Consider the following 13,069-nt stretch of genomic DNA (forward strand, 5'->3'; position numbering starts at 1 on the left):
GGACAACTGGACATGAGATTAGAGTTTTACTCCTGTTCTGTAGAATATAAATAGTGGGCAATTCACTGTACCTCGTGGGTACCTCACTGTACCTCGCCACCAGACTCTTGTATGGTCATTGACTTAGTCACTGATCTGCAAATTTGCACTATTGTACTGTACTCGACTTAGGTTAGAATAGGTTATAGGGTTGAAACAGGTTTTATGTTCAATTAGGCTTAGTATAGTGTACTATTTATTGTTATCTGTAATTTAGGAAGTTTTAGTATTAGGATTAGTATAGTCGATTATTTATTGCTATCTGTATATTTAGGAAGTTTCACTTATTTAAGCTCAGCATAGATGTAAATTATGTTCCGTGTAATTATATGTTATGTTATGCCAGGTGCTTGCGTTGTCTTGTCTTAAGAATTTCAGTGCCCAGTCTAACCTTGTGTTGTTCTGTGTACCTGACAAATAAAAGACTTGAACTTGAACAATTCATCTAAATATAAATATTCTGGGTTTGTGTATTTTAAAAGACAATAAGCTGGTGCAGTTGCAAAATGGCATGTTTAAAAAGGAAGGGAATTAGTCATAATAACCACAGCGCATTCACTGGTATGAGACCACAGAAAAAACTGGAGTAATGACATAAGCCTGGAGACACTGGGTCGGATCTTCCTGTTTGTAATATAAACACACCCAGGCATGAGACTTCACTTCACAGACACACCTGCTCAGAAATACTGTCATTCTGAATCGGACTTCATCTATCTTTGACTTTGGTTAAAACAGTTTAAAATCTATAGTTTAAGATTTCGGGGTTGGTGACTGAACATGGCAGAAGATGTTTGTGAGGACTAAGCCAGAACTGAACTTCACTCACTTGACACAGTAAGAAATTGTGATTACCAAATGCTGTGTAAAATATTCAATTTTGTTAGGTCGCCAGTGAAGAAAACATAAGCCTTCATGTCTCAGCACCACAGTTTTACTCAGTTTAGACGAGACTTTCAGTTTTAAGATTGTTTACTTCAAAATAACTTTGACAGAGGAAGGAAAGGAGTGGCTAAAGCTATGAAACGTGAAGCAAAAAAACTGCGCCATTTAGGAACTAGTCCTATACCATACGCAATCAACATGGGAATGTGTTTGCCGAAGGAATCACAGGTAACACTTCGTTTTTCAAAATATTCGACTAGGGACTTCTTGTGCTCATCGACATACATGACCGATAATAGATTCAACTACCCAGTGTGACACGTCATGTGAAATACTTCTTTTGTGGCACGAAATGTAAACCAGCATAGTATTCCAAACAGCATGCAGGATCGTAGTAAACAGCAGTACCGCCCTTTTCTGATGTTATCCGTGACATGGCACACACATGTAAATCTCTCCTTGGGATTCTGCACTTCTGAAACGTTTCCTATTCGGACACACACGTATAACTACGTTGTATTAGCCAGTTGCTAAATGCTACCCTTCTGTGCTGTGGTCAGCGGTAGTCTAATTATCACTTCCTCACTCTCTCCTCCCAAAAGACCAGGTGGAGTAAAGTGTAGTTAGTTCAAACATGTCACAGCTGGGTGAGACCATCAGGTTGGGGACCCTCGGGTCCCATTTAAAAAAAGAAATATACGTCATCTGTATCAATCGCTTTTCTCTCTGCCCTGACCTTATGCAATCGACAATCACTTTGTGTGTACTCCCCCCCCCACGCACACACACAGTATGATAACTCCTCCTTGATACAACTGTACTTCAATAACTATACTTCATTCTGTTGCAGAGACCTACCCAGTGTGAGGATAATCCAGAGCCCAGCGAATATTGGGTTCTGTCTGATGGCCTACACCATGTACGCGCACCAACATCTACGGTAGTTTTTAATTGCCTATTGTAAACACGTTGGAATTAGGCAGGCAGGCGCCAAGCAGTAAGCAGACAAATACAGCAAGATCACAAAATGGTGATATCATGCCACCAAAAGCTACTTGGTCAACTTGTCATGTGGGCTCTAGTGGTGGTATTTGTCTGATTATTATGACGACACAATTCGGTCAATCTCTGTATATTTACATAGGCCTAGATATTTATATTGAACTCACTTCAAAGATAATATTTGAATATCCTTTTGCTGCAGACAATGTCCAGTGTGAGGCCATTACAGAGATCCCGGAGTTTGAGCTTGTCTCTGATGATGCTCTACAACAACAACCAACCCTCACCTTCTTCAGCCACTGGGGTACCCGTAAAGTTTTGACAATTTCCATGACTGAGCTGTCAGATGATTTGAAATAACAACAATTACTAACAAAAAAGTGTTTGAAATGATTTGCACATACAAACTGACCATATTACCTCTGACCTCTGTAGATGTAAACAAAAGCATGACCCTAACCAAACTGGGTTTCTATAACGGGAGTGCTTTTTTGTAGCCTGGCTGTCAGGCCAACTTATCCCCGCCCACAAAAAAATTTGATCGGGAAGTTGGCTCTGGGGGGGCACGTTTGAGGAAAAACTATCTACGAACAGGAGCTGTTCGGACCAATGAAATTGTCAGGGCTTGCTTTATACGATGATGGACAGATGATCAACAGTAACGTAATCAACAACGTCACGAAAGAGCGCTTGGGTTGCTCTGATTGGTTGTAGGTTTATCCAATTGAGCGAGAGGCATTTGTTTTACGAGTTCGGTTGAAACAAGCCCCATAGTCACAACCCAACGAGGACAGAAGGCCATATAAAATGCTTCACCCATCCCCCAGGGCAAGCTGCCCACAGAGCCATCAGCACCTCACATTCCTTTGAACTCAACTTAATTATCTTCCCTTCCTGTTTCTTACCAATGAACATAGAAGATTACAGATTTCATACAGATACATCTATGCATATGACCAAAATTTCCATTACAGGCTGTATGGCAGAGACCTAAAGGATATAGCTCAGACACCTTTGGAGAGGTGGCCTCAACTGTTGAAGAGGAAGGTGAATTTAGGAAGACTGAAAGAAGATTTACCACCACTTTTTAATAATGCCTATTTTAGCTTTTTGAACTCATTAGTGTTACACAGAAAGCCGTTGGGTTTGCTTCAGGTTTTTTTTTTAAGAAGCTTCCCAATGGAAACCTTGACAATACTAACGTTGTTTGCACCTTGTGCAATGCGGAATTAGTTTACTGTAGGAGTTGTTCCAGTCTCAAATAACACCTAACGCGTTGTTAGACGCTTTTTACTGGGGCACGTTCCCCAGTGTAAATCTGCTGTGCCCCAGTAAAACTTTTTTTTTTGAGTTTTAACAATTTACTTTATTAGTCAGTGCATTCATTTAGATTGATAATCCCGGAAAAAATTAACATCAACGCTTGTAAAATCAAAGCAGTTTAACTAAAAACACAAACCGATGCCTGCAGAATTCTATGTCACCGCGTTCTTCTGAGCTTGCCAAATATGGAGGACCAAACCTGCCAAAATCTGCATGCTCTGCATGCAGCTAAATGGTACAAATTGGTATCCAGAGCCTCAACGCAAAAAAGTAAAACATCTTGACTAGCACTTTTTTTAGCAAGGTTAGCTAGCCAAAACTCTCAAATCTCTGGCTATCTGTTGCGTGTGTGCAGTCTTTTGTTTACTAAGGTATTCATAGCAGCCCCAGGCATGGAAAGTCCATCTTCGCACTCTGATACCAATCAACCAATGGGGTTAAGGTGACACCGTGACATACATTGATTGACAGCTTACCTCATTAGCTTAAGGACAAGGAAATACAGAAATAAATGTACACATAAATAAATAAATACAGAAATAAATGTACACAGAAATAAATAAATTCAAAAATAAATAAATACAGAAATAAATGGCCATGTAAATAAATAAATACGTAATTAATATTTTTTCATACATTTATTTTTATATATTTACATTTTTTTATGTATAAGTAAATTTATTTATACATTTATTTATTTATTCATTTATTTTTAATTTTGGCAGGTTTGGTCCTCCATAGCCAAATAGCCACTGCAGCACGCACACAGAATTCCAGTTGTCGGACTCGGACACAAGAATTGAGGTAGGCTAAGAAAACATTACAAAACTAAAGAAAGTTCCAAAATGATAGGCCTACCGACCATGTTATTTTGACTAAAACATAAAAACAATATTACATGAAGCTCATAAAACAGTATTTGCGCTCAAATGAATTCGAAAATGAATGTGCGCTGGCATTAACTATCGATGTCCCTGCCAAAGACCCCAGGTGAAGTGTACGTGTAGGAATGCCGAGGTCAAGCAGGCCAACATGGGAGTCGAGTTTGTGGCTCGGGGTCTGGCGTGATCACAATGGGCCACTCTCAGCGGCGCTACGTCACAAACCCTACATACTATCATACTAACCCTAAGTACTTCTACCTTTGTAGATAATGTTGTACGAGACTTATCAGGTCAAACTGTAGTTTCTCTGGTAAAGAAGGGTGTGTTTCTGTGTCGTCTGAATGGAACCATTTATAAATTCAAGACCCAAAGAAGTGTGGGTCAAGTGTGTTTTATGTAGTTTTTGGGCCCACCAGGCATGCACTCCAATGACCAATTTCATTGGTCACCATTGTGACTCTGATTAACAATTGCATTTTATTTGTTTGTTCTTTTCACCATTGTGACTGATAAAGAATGCATTTCATTTGTTTGTTCTGTGGAATGGGGGTAAATGTTTGTTAATTTGCTCTCACACACACACACACACACACACACACACACACACACACCCATATGAATGTGCATGTACGGACATGCACACACAAATGCACACGTGTGCATGCACAAACACACAATATATGCACATACACTCCCCATATTCTCACATATTTTATTGTTGCAGCCATTGATTTAAAATAAAACTGTTGTTGGGGCATATCACTTGGTTTTTGTGCATTTTGTCTACCTGTTACAACAAACCCGAGTACATATTACAACCTACCCCAGTAGTGGGGTTGGTTGTAACAAAGGACCACCTTGTATTTGTCATCATCTCACAAGTCTGCAATATAGTTGAATACATTTAAATTGTTGCCATTTGTAGTAGACAAATATGGGTACTTTGCCCAAAAATTTCAGACGTGTAGCAAAGAAAAAGGTAGTTTTACCTGCTGAAGAAAAAAGTGTCACAACCATACCCAGTCTCCCTACACAGACAGAGGGGAGAGAAGCAGTCGTATTAGTTCCTATCTCCGAAGTGGCTTACTATCACCAGATTGAGTTAACCGTTTATTTCAAGGTACTCAAATCCCAGCAGAGCCATTCTATGCAGATAAGCTTTCAGGGGCGTTTGCGCGTCTATGTTGCTTCACTCCATGTGCCTGCACCTTCTCCATTACTGTTTTCAACGTTAACAGGACTACTTGGTTGGCGTTGCCTTCTCCGCGTGAGAAATACAAGGCGTGGCGTGACAGCGTGTGAACTGGTTGAAACGCGTGTCTCACGGCCAATGCGTGAGAGCTGGCAGTCCTGTCAAGATCACTTCCAAGTCGTCTGTTTGAGGCCACATTACAGACAGGTGAACAGCTGTTGAGATTCTCTTTAAGCCCTGTTCTATCTGTGTCATGTCACTGACTGTATGGCACGGAGAGTGTACGTGATGTTGAGAAGAACAAGCTGGCAGCAGTAGTGACCAGGTATATCACTGTTCAGTACAAGGGGCCTTTTTCCAGAAGAATCGCAGGTGAAGGTAATTGTATAGCTTGATGGGTAAATATTCACACAGCACAAGTTCACAAGTGGTTGAGTGAGCAGACGTGTCACTGCATTCACAGACAAAGCGGCCAAAAAGTAGTAAATGAATTTTATTTTTCTCAAAACAAGAAACAATTAAAAATTCATGTTTTGTGGCAATGTCCCATTTCCAGTCACATTCTCATCCCTCCCTGTTCAGCAGGGTCAGTCTCAACAGCTCTTTTACACATTTTTTACATTTTATCTTTTTCTTTATAACAATATTAAAATAAAATATACTTGCAACCATACATTTATTTTCCCCTTGTCAAGTTTATCAATAAATATAAAACTCTTTTATTTCATTTTCATACTTGTTTTCTTTTTTAAATCACACAGAAACCATGGTTACCAGTTGGTGGAATGTCTAGTTGGAGGATTCTGACCTCTCACCTCTGTCGCCATGGCGAACGCTGCCGCATCACCATCGGTGCATCGTTGTCGTGTCAACGTGGGGGCAGTGAGGAGGAAGAGGGGCGTGGCAAGGTTCACATGCACTGTACAGGCAACTGCAAACTCCTCAAACATCATCTTCATCATCATCATCATATCTAAACATGCGGGTGGAGGCGTGTTCTAGGCGTGTAGCCGAAGCCTCATTACATGCGTGTTTGTGGTGGAGACAGAGAAGAGGGAGGCCATGCAGACCTGAACAGTCAGGAGCTCTGACACAAACACACACACACACACACACACACACACACACGCACACACACACAACCTTCTGTGCATCCATCTCCCTCCCTCTCTCACTCTTTCTCCCCCTTTCTCTTTCAACACAATATCAGTTCTTCTCAGTGCCCTATCAACACTCACTGTCCGTAAAACGACACACTTGTAAACAGGCTTAATTGGGAGCGACACACACCACCATCTTGATCATCAGACAGCATTCACTCGCCCTGAGAACCATGCACTATAGGGTTTCTCTTCTTAGAAAATAATAGAAATCGTAGAATTTTTTTTTCTCTCTTAAGATGCGGTTTCAACTTTTTTTCTTTCCACGCGTCACCAAGCGTGTTTTCCGCGGGTCACCTAGCGTGTGTCCATGCAGAACAGAAGAGAAAATAATAAGAATCAAATGAATTAAGAGAAGGTCCAGTTTGTTTCTGTGGAGACCAGTGGATGATAGGAAGGTGTTGGTGATTGGGTCTGGTCACCGTGACAATCAGTGGCCACACCTCTATGATCATGTGATTGGCTCTCCAGCATGTGATTGGCTGTCTGAGTGTGTTTGCATCCTTGTTGGAGGGGTGTAGTGGAGGGAGGGAGTGGGGGGAGGGGGGGGTGAGGAGGGGAGGTGGGAGTCGCTGGGGAGGTCTGTCCCTGGTTGATGATTGGTGGACACCGTCCCTCACCTAGCTGGTATTGGTCCCCATGTCTTTGTCATGGCGACTGGTGAGCGTGGCCTGACCAGCAGCCAACCACAGCGTTCGACAACAAAGGCAGAAAACGTCCTAGTAGACAAAACCAGAGAGTCTCTGTAGAACTATCACTCAGTTCTCTGCAGTTGTCTCTCTCTCTCCTCCCTCTCTCTCCTCCCTCTATCCTCTCTCCTCTCATGGCTTGGACCGTAGAACCTACAGGTGATCTAGCACCACTGAGTTGCATCCACTTCCTGTCCACTGACAAGTCCTTCATGTCCAAGCATCCTTAGCCAGGTCCTCCTTCGGAGGGGCGTGTCCTGTGTGTGCGCGAGCCTGCGGGTCGCCAGGGAGACGACCGGCCCTAAGTCCCGCCCTTTTTCTCTTGACAGAATCAGAACACACGACATCGAGCATGCAGCGGAATCGGGCGTGGCCATCTTGACCACACCCACATCTCCCTCGCTGGTTGCTATAACGACGCTAGCCGTCCCTCGGAGTGCTAGGAGCGAGCATTGGAGCCCTCAAGGGCGGCTTTACTAGTCAAAGGTGCCAAGGTCGGGTCTACCAACGAGGTGGGAGGAAAGAGTTTGAACCAGCCAATCACCATGTTGGACAAGTCCAGATCGTCCAATAGGATCTGAGCAGCTCCCATGAAGGATTTGTGGTCCATGCGTCCGTAGTCGCCCCAGACGATGATCTGCAGACAGAGGTCACACAAGTTAGGGTCAGAGGTCACACATGTTAGGGTTAGTTACTACTTCCTCTACCTACTTCCTGCAGGACCTGTACTAGTTAGTGTTACTTCCCGGTTACCTGCATGCCCTATACTAGTTAGTGTTACTTCCTGGTTACCTGCATGCCCTATACTAGTTAGTGTTACTTCCTGGTTAACTGCAGGGCCTGTACTAGTTAGTGTTCCTTCCTGGTTACCTGCAGGACCTTGCCCTCGGGGTTCTCCTCAAACTGCAGCTGCTGCTGGTAGAGGGGGTCCAGGGTCTTCCTGGCCAGCCTGGTCTTCTTCTTCACGATGCACTTGCCGTTGTCCATCAGGTACACCTTGACGTACGGAGCGGGCGTCTGCTTGTTGCCCTGTTTACCCACCAGGCCCCGAGCACGGATCACCTCCACATCCAGACGCTCCTTCCTGAACACCATGCCGATCTGGATATCACCTGCAGACAGATAGCATTGTATTAATATGACCTCAGGACCATCCAGTATTAATATAACCTCAGGACCATCCAGTATAATGATAACGTTTGGTAACAGATATCACCTGGGGGTTAATATAATATCCAGTATCAATATAACATCAGGATCTGGGATGTCCTGATGGGCAGGATAAACAAATAGGATTCCCCTTATTAACTGTTATTGAACACGGAAGAAACAAGGTCTGTCTCCCCCCACAGTGTGACTTGAGTTTAGGTTCAGGAGTGATCAGTTAGCTGAGAAGAGAGTATTTCTAGTGGGGTGACATTTTGATCTTTTAATTGGTGCTCTAAAAGTCATCACTTAATCCTTTATAAAGTTCCTCTATAATCAGTTCCATGATTGGAAGGTAAACTTGGGACCACTGCTGTTCTCCCACCTGCTGTTTGACGTGCCTCTCTAGGCTTTTTATATTTTATAGTCATTTGCTGCACAAACAATTGCCCTCTGGGGACAGATAAAGTTGAAAGCTGAGAGGCTTGAGAGAGAAAGTAATACCAGACAAGAAATACAACTCAAGGATAATGAATAGATCAAAGATTTATCTTAGCGTGTCTTTAAGACACTTGAATCTGTGGTCAACGCAGAGATACGACACAGCGACCACCAGGGGGCCGGCCAATACGAAACAGCGCGAGGGGAGGAGCTTACCCATGGGGGGCGTGGCCAGAGTCTGTCTCCCCGCCAGCTGGGCGGGGCCTAATCCCTCCAGGAAGCCGGTGAACTGTTTATCGGCAGCGATCCTCACCCCTGGGAAGATAAGGCTGGAGGGGAGGAGGGTAACCATCAGTCCCGTTAATGAATTTCGGAAGAATGGGACGTTTCTAGGCATGTGTCAGGGTTACTGTCAGTGAGTGATGGGTACAGGCGTGTGTCAGGGTACGTACTTTCCAGGCTTGGCCTCTGCCTCGGGGTCAGTCTCCCTGCTGGGCTGCCGGGTCATCCTGCTCTTGAACTCGATGGCCAGACCCGTCTCCACGCTCCTCTGGATGGGCAGGCGGATCACCTTCTTCTTCCCTTCCTCCTCTGGAGGGGGAGGGAGAGAGAGGGAGAGAGAGAGAGAGAGAGGGAAGGGGAGGGAGAGAGAGAGAGAGAGAGAGAGAGGGAGAGAGAGAAGTAAAGAGAGTTAGTCAACTTGTGACAATTCTTTGGCAGCCTGCCGGTAAAGAACCAGTAAACCACATCTCCCCATACCAAACCCAGCTTCAGAAGTGTCTGGAGGGTCTGGTCCAGGCTGGGCCCCTCTCAGCTCTCCTCCTCATCGGTCTGTTCCCAGGGAACAGCCTGTTCCCCAGCTTCCCTCGGCCCACTCTCCCCATATCTCTCTCCCTCTATTCAGATCTCCCTATGCCTCCCTCTCTCCTCATATCTCCCCCTATCCAAATCTTCCTATATCCCTCCCTCTCTCCCCATCTGTCTCCCTCTATCCATCTCTTCCCACCCCCCCCCCCCCCTCCTTTTATTTTCCTCAACAGCCTGCAGTACCTTCATCTGCCCAGCAGGTGGGCCTCTAGGCTCCACGCAACTGGCAGGTTGTAGGGGAAGGTTGGAACAGTGCTGTAATCAGGCAACACTGTGAACTGAATCACAGCTGGACCAATATCAGACATGCAGCCTGTCACACACACAGACGCACACACACACACCCGAGCACCACACACACGCACTCTCGTGTGCACGCACGCACACCGTCTCACCTGCGTCGCCCTTGTGGTAGGAGCTCACACAGGGGAAGTAGACGACCAGAGCCTCGAAGGAGGCCGACAGACTGAGCCTGCTCTGGGAGCGCTGCATTCGTGTGGCTGCACCGCCCCCCGGTCCCCCTGCACTGCTGCTCGCATCACTACTCTGCCTGCCCATGCTGCTCCACCCCTAGCCACCGCGCCCTGGACCCCGGACCGAACCGCAGCGCACCACCCGGTGACCGACAGGCGGATCGTCGACAGACGGATGGACGGCCGACGGACGGAGAGTTCCAGGGAGGACGCACTCTAGAACGATGAAGTTGCTCTGGAACGATGAAGAGCTCTTGAACGAGGTGCTCTGGAATACGTGGGACCAGACTTGTCCATAAAAGAAGCAAAGAGATTGGGTCCAGTCTGCAAGAGTTGAAAAGACGCGTCTCTCTTTCTTTCTTTCGGTCTCCCTCTCTTTCTCTGCGTGTGTGTTCAGCTCCGCTCCTCCCTGCTCACTGTGCTAGGAGGTGGGCAGACGGGAGCGGTACATGCTCACCCAGGAGATCAACCAATCAGGGAGCACGCAGCAATGGAGCAACTTGAATGGTGCTCCAGGAGTCAGAGATTTACCCAGAAACACACAAACGTCTCTGTTACATAGTTGCCCTTGAGTATCCTTCCAGCCGCGTCCTCTCCCCCCCTCCTCCCCTCCTCTTCCACCATCTCTCAATTCACCTGCACTCTCATCCCCCTTCCCTCCCCTCTCCTCCACCACTTCTCTTGACCTCCCCCCCTCTCCCCTCCTCCACCCTCCACTCTCCCCTCCCTCCCCTCTCCTTTCCTCCTCTACCCACCCTCCTCCCCAGCCTCCTCATCCTCGGTGGGTAAAGTGTAGGGAGGGGGGAGGGTAGGAGAGGACAGAGGAAGAGGTGGAGGAGAGGAGGAGGACTATGTTCACCCTCCACAGTCTAGTTCCCGGGTCGCTGACTGGCTGATGTTGCAACCAGGTCCAACAGAGAAGGCTGGACCAGATGGTTGAGAGCGGTCAACATGTTGACCGTATGTTCCTCCCTGAGTGTTTGTGCTCCTTCGTACCAAGCCGACCGTTACAAAAACATGGGACCCAACACCCATATGGACCCTTTAACGTCCTTGTGGGGTGGGGGGGGAGGGGGGGGAGTTGATGAGAGGGAGAGAGAGGGAGACGGAGAGAGAGGGAAAGAGAGAGAAAAGGCGAACGCAGCTCATTCCATGTGCACACGGGACTGAGGCCGGCCGGAGGGGGGGGGGGGCGCCATTCAGACCACCTCCCGTCCCTGGATGACTCATCCGTACCGTAGGGACTCGGCACAAAAGAAGAGATGGGAGGGATGGCAGGAGAACAGCAGGGAAAGAGGGAAAGTAGAACGTCTGACTTGGTCATATGTGGGTCACAGCATAATGACGGGTTGTCGTTTGTGACTGAATGCTGACAGAGAGACAGAGGAGGGGAAGAGAGAGAGAGAGCAGAGCGATTATTGCAGAAGGACACCGTTCACCTGACATTACCTCCATCTCACAACAACATCAACAACTTCTGGTGACACACACACACACACACACACTCACACTCAAGGTCCAGGCCCATTCCTGCACTGCAATTGGCTGAACCAGGACCAGAACCAGAACCTGGACCAGAAAATTCTGCTGTCCCTCTCCCCTGCTCTCCACAGCCTGATACAGTTTATAAACACATGGCTTGGCCAAATCAAACAGACCTCCCACATATCACCCCTAATGTATACAGACAGACAGGACACACACTCTGTTCTGCAAGTTATCGCTGTCTCCTCCAACGTTCCCCCTCTCTCTCCACAGAAGGTGTGTAAAGGTCATGAACGTGGAGGAACTAAAAGGCAGAGTTGACACCCTGTGGGAGGCCAAGTTTGGGAGGCAAGAGGAGGAGAGACCAGCCTGGAGAGCACTGTTTGAACCATCCATTGACAAAGCGGGCAGGGGGCTTACAGTAGTGGGTGTTGCAATGCTGAAATGATGGTGGCAGTGGATGAAAATGCGTCTGTTTTGTTCGTCCAGGAAAACAATCTGCCACTGTTTCCATAGAATGTGAGAGGCTTTGAATGTTTTTTTGTTCAATGGAACTCTCTCTCTCTCACACACACACACACACACACACACACACACACACACACACACACACACACACACACACACACAACACATGATATATCTCCACCACAGCCCAGTCCAGACCAGGAAGAGGATGATGGAGAGGAAGGAAGGAGTGTGTATTCCCCCTCAGAGGGAAATCGGAAGTCGTGTGCACTCACACAGAGAGCAGTGGGCACTCACCCTCAGGGTTGAGCTGGGAGGCACTCTGACTCTTCTTCCCCAGTCCCACCATGGCGGCCATCTTGGCCCCGAAGCTGGAGCGTCTCTTCTTGTCGTCGTCGTCGTCGTCGTCCCGGCGTCCCAGCGAGCAGATCTCTCCGCCCACGCTGGAGCTCTTGGTAAGGTTGGCGCCAGGCGCATTTGCGGGCCTGTGTTTCATTTTGGACGTAAACTCACTGTCAGTGATGATGGGGTGAGCAGAGGGGGAGAGCAGAGGAGAAGAGGAGAGGAAGAGGATAGGAAGAGAGGAGAGGAAGAGAGGAGAGGAAGAGAGGATAGGAGGAGAGGAAGAGAAAGGGGAGAGGAGGAAGAGAGGAGGAGAGGAAGAGAGGAGGAGAGGAATAGAGGAGGAGAGGATAGGAGAGGAGGATGGATCGAGGGCGGAGAGGAAGTACAGACAGACAGACAGACAGACAGGAAGGGAGGGAGACCGGACAAACAGGAAGAGACAGGAAGAGGAGGACAGTCTTCAGCTACAGGAGGGCACGGACACACAAGTCAAAGGTCACAGAAACAGGAGCTTGGGTTGGGGTTAAAGGTCCAACCAGACCTACAGCAGGTAGCACATAAGGAAGCAACAGTGACCTTGGATTTCTACTGCTCTGACTGGCTGTTTCTCTGCTCTGCTTCTCTACCTCTGACAGGCTGTTTCTCTGCTCTGCCTGTCTACATGACAGGC

At 47.0% G+C, this 13,069-nt stretch overlaps 1 protein-coding gene and 1 long non-coding RNA gene across 5 annotated transcripts in view; one reads left to right on the top strand and one right to left on the bottom strand.

The window, feature by feature from the left end:
- Positions 1-656: 656 nt before the first annotated feature.
- On the top strand, positions 657-4,882 carry LOC124467184. 4 transcript variants are annotated; one of them, XR_006956049.1, is made up of 5 exons: positions 657-876; positions 1,775-1,864; positions 2,129-2,230; positions 3,975-4,053; positions 4,233-4,882. It is a non-coding gene; the product is annotated as an uncharacterized LOC124467184 (long non-coding RNA). The 4 variants fall into 4 exon arrangements; XR_006956050.1 differs by having other exon boundaries at positions 3,975-4,882; XR_006956051.1 differs by lacking the exons at positions 3,975-4,053; positions 4,233-4,882 and adding an exon at positions 2,901-3,284.
- A 975-nt stretch (positions 4,883-5,857) lies between these two features.
- The window catches only part of rims2b (regulating synaptic membrane exocytosis 2b), a 52,834-nt gene continuing 45,622 nt past the window's right edge, over positions 5,858-13,069 (bottom strand). The window contains exons 26-30 of the mRNA XM_047019593.1: positions 12,352-12,539; positions 9,214-9,352; positions 8,978-9,090; positions 8,045-8,286; positions 5,858-7,811 (exon numbers count right to left, since the gene is read on the bottom strand). Of these exons, the coding sequence (XP_046875549.1) occupies positions 7,614-7,811; positions 8,045-8,286; positions 8,978-9,090; positions 9,214-9,352; positions 12,352-12,539 (880 nt within the window). The 3' untranslated portion in view covers positions 5,858-7,613. The remainder of the gene's footprint in view (positions 7,812-8,044; positions 8,287-8,977; positions 9,091-9,213; positions 9,353-12,351; positions 12,540-13,069) is intronic.

This window comes from Hypomesus transpacificus, chromosome 4 (genome assembly GCF_021917145.1).
Source record: "Hypomesus transpacificus isolate Combined female chromosome 4, fHypTra1, whole genome shotgun sequence".
In the NCBI taxonomy this organism is placed as follows: domain Eukaryota; kingdom Metazoa; phylum Chordata; class Actinopteri; order Osmeriformes; family Osmeridae; genus Hypomesus; species Hypomesus transpacificus.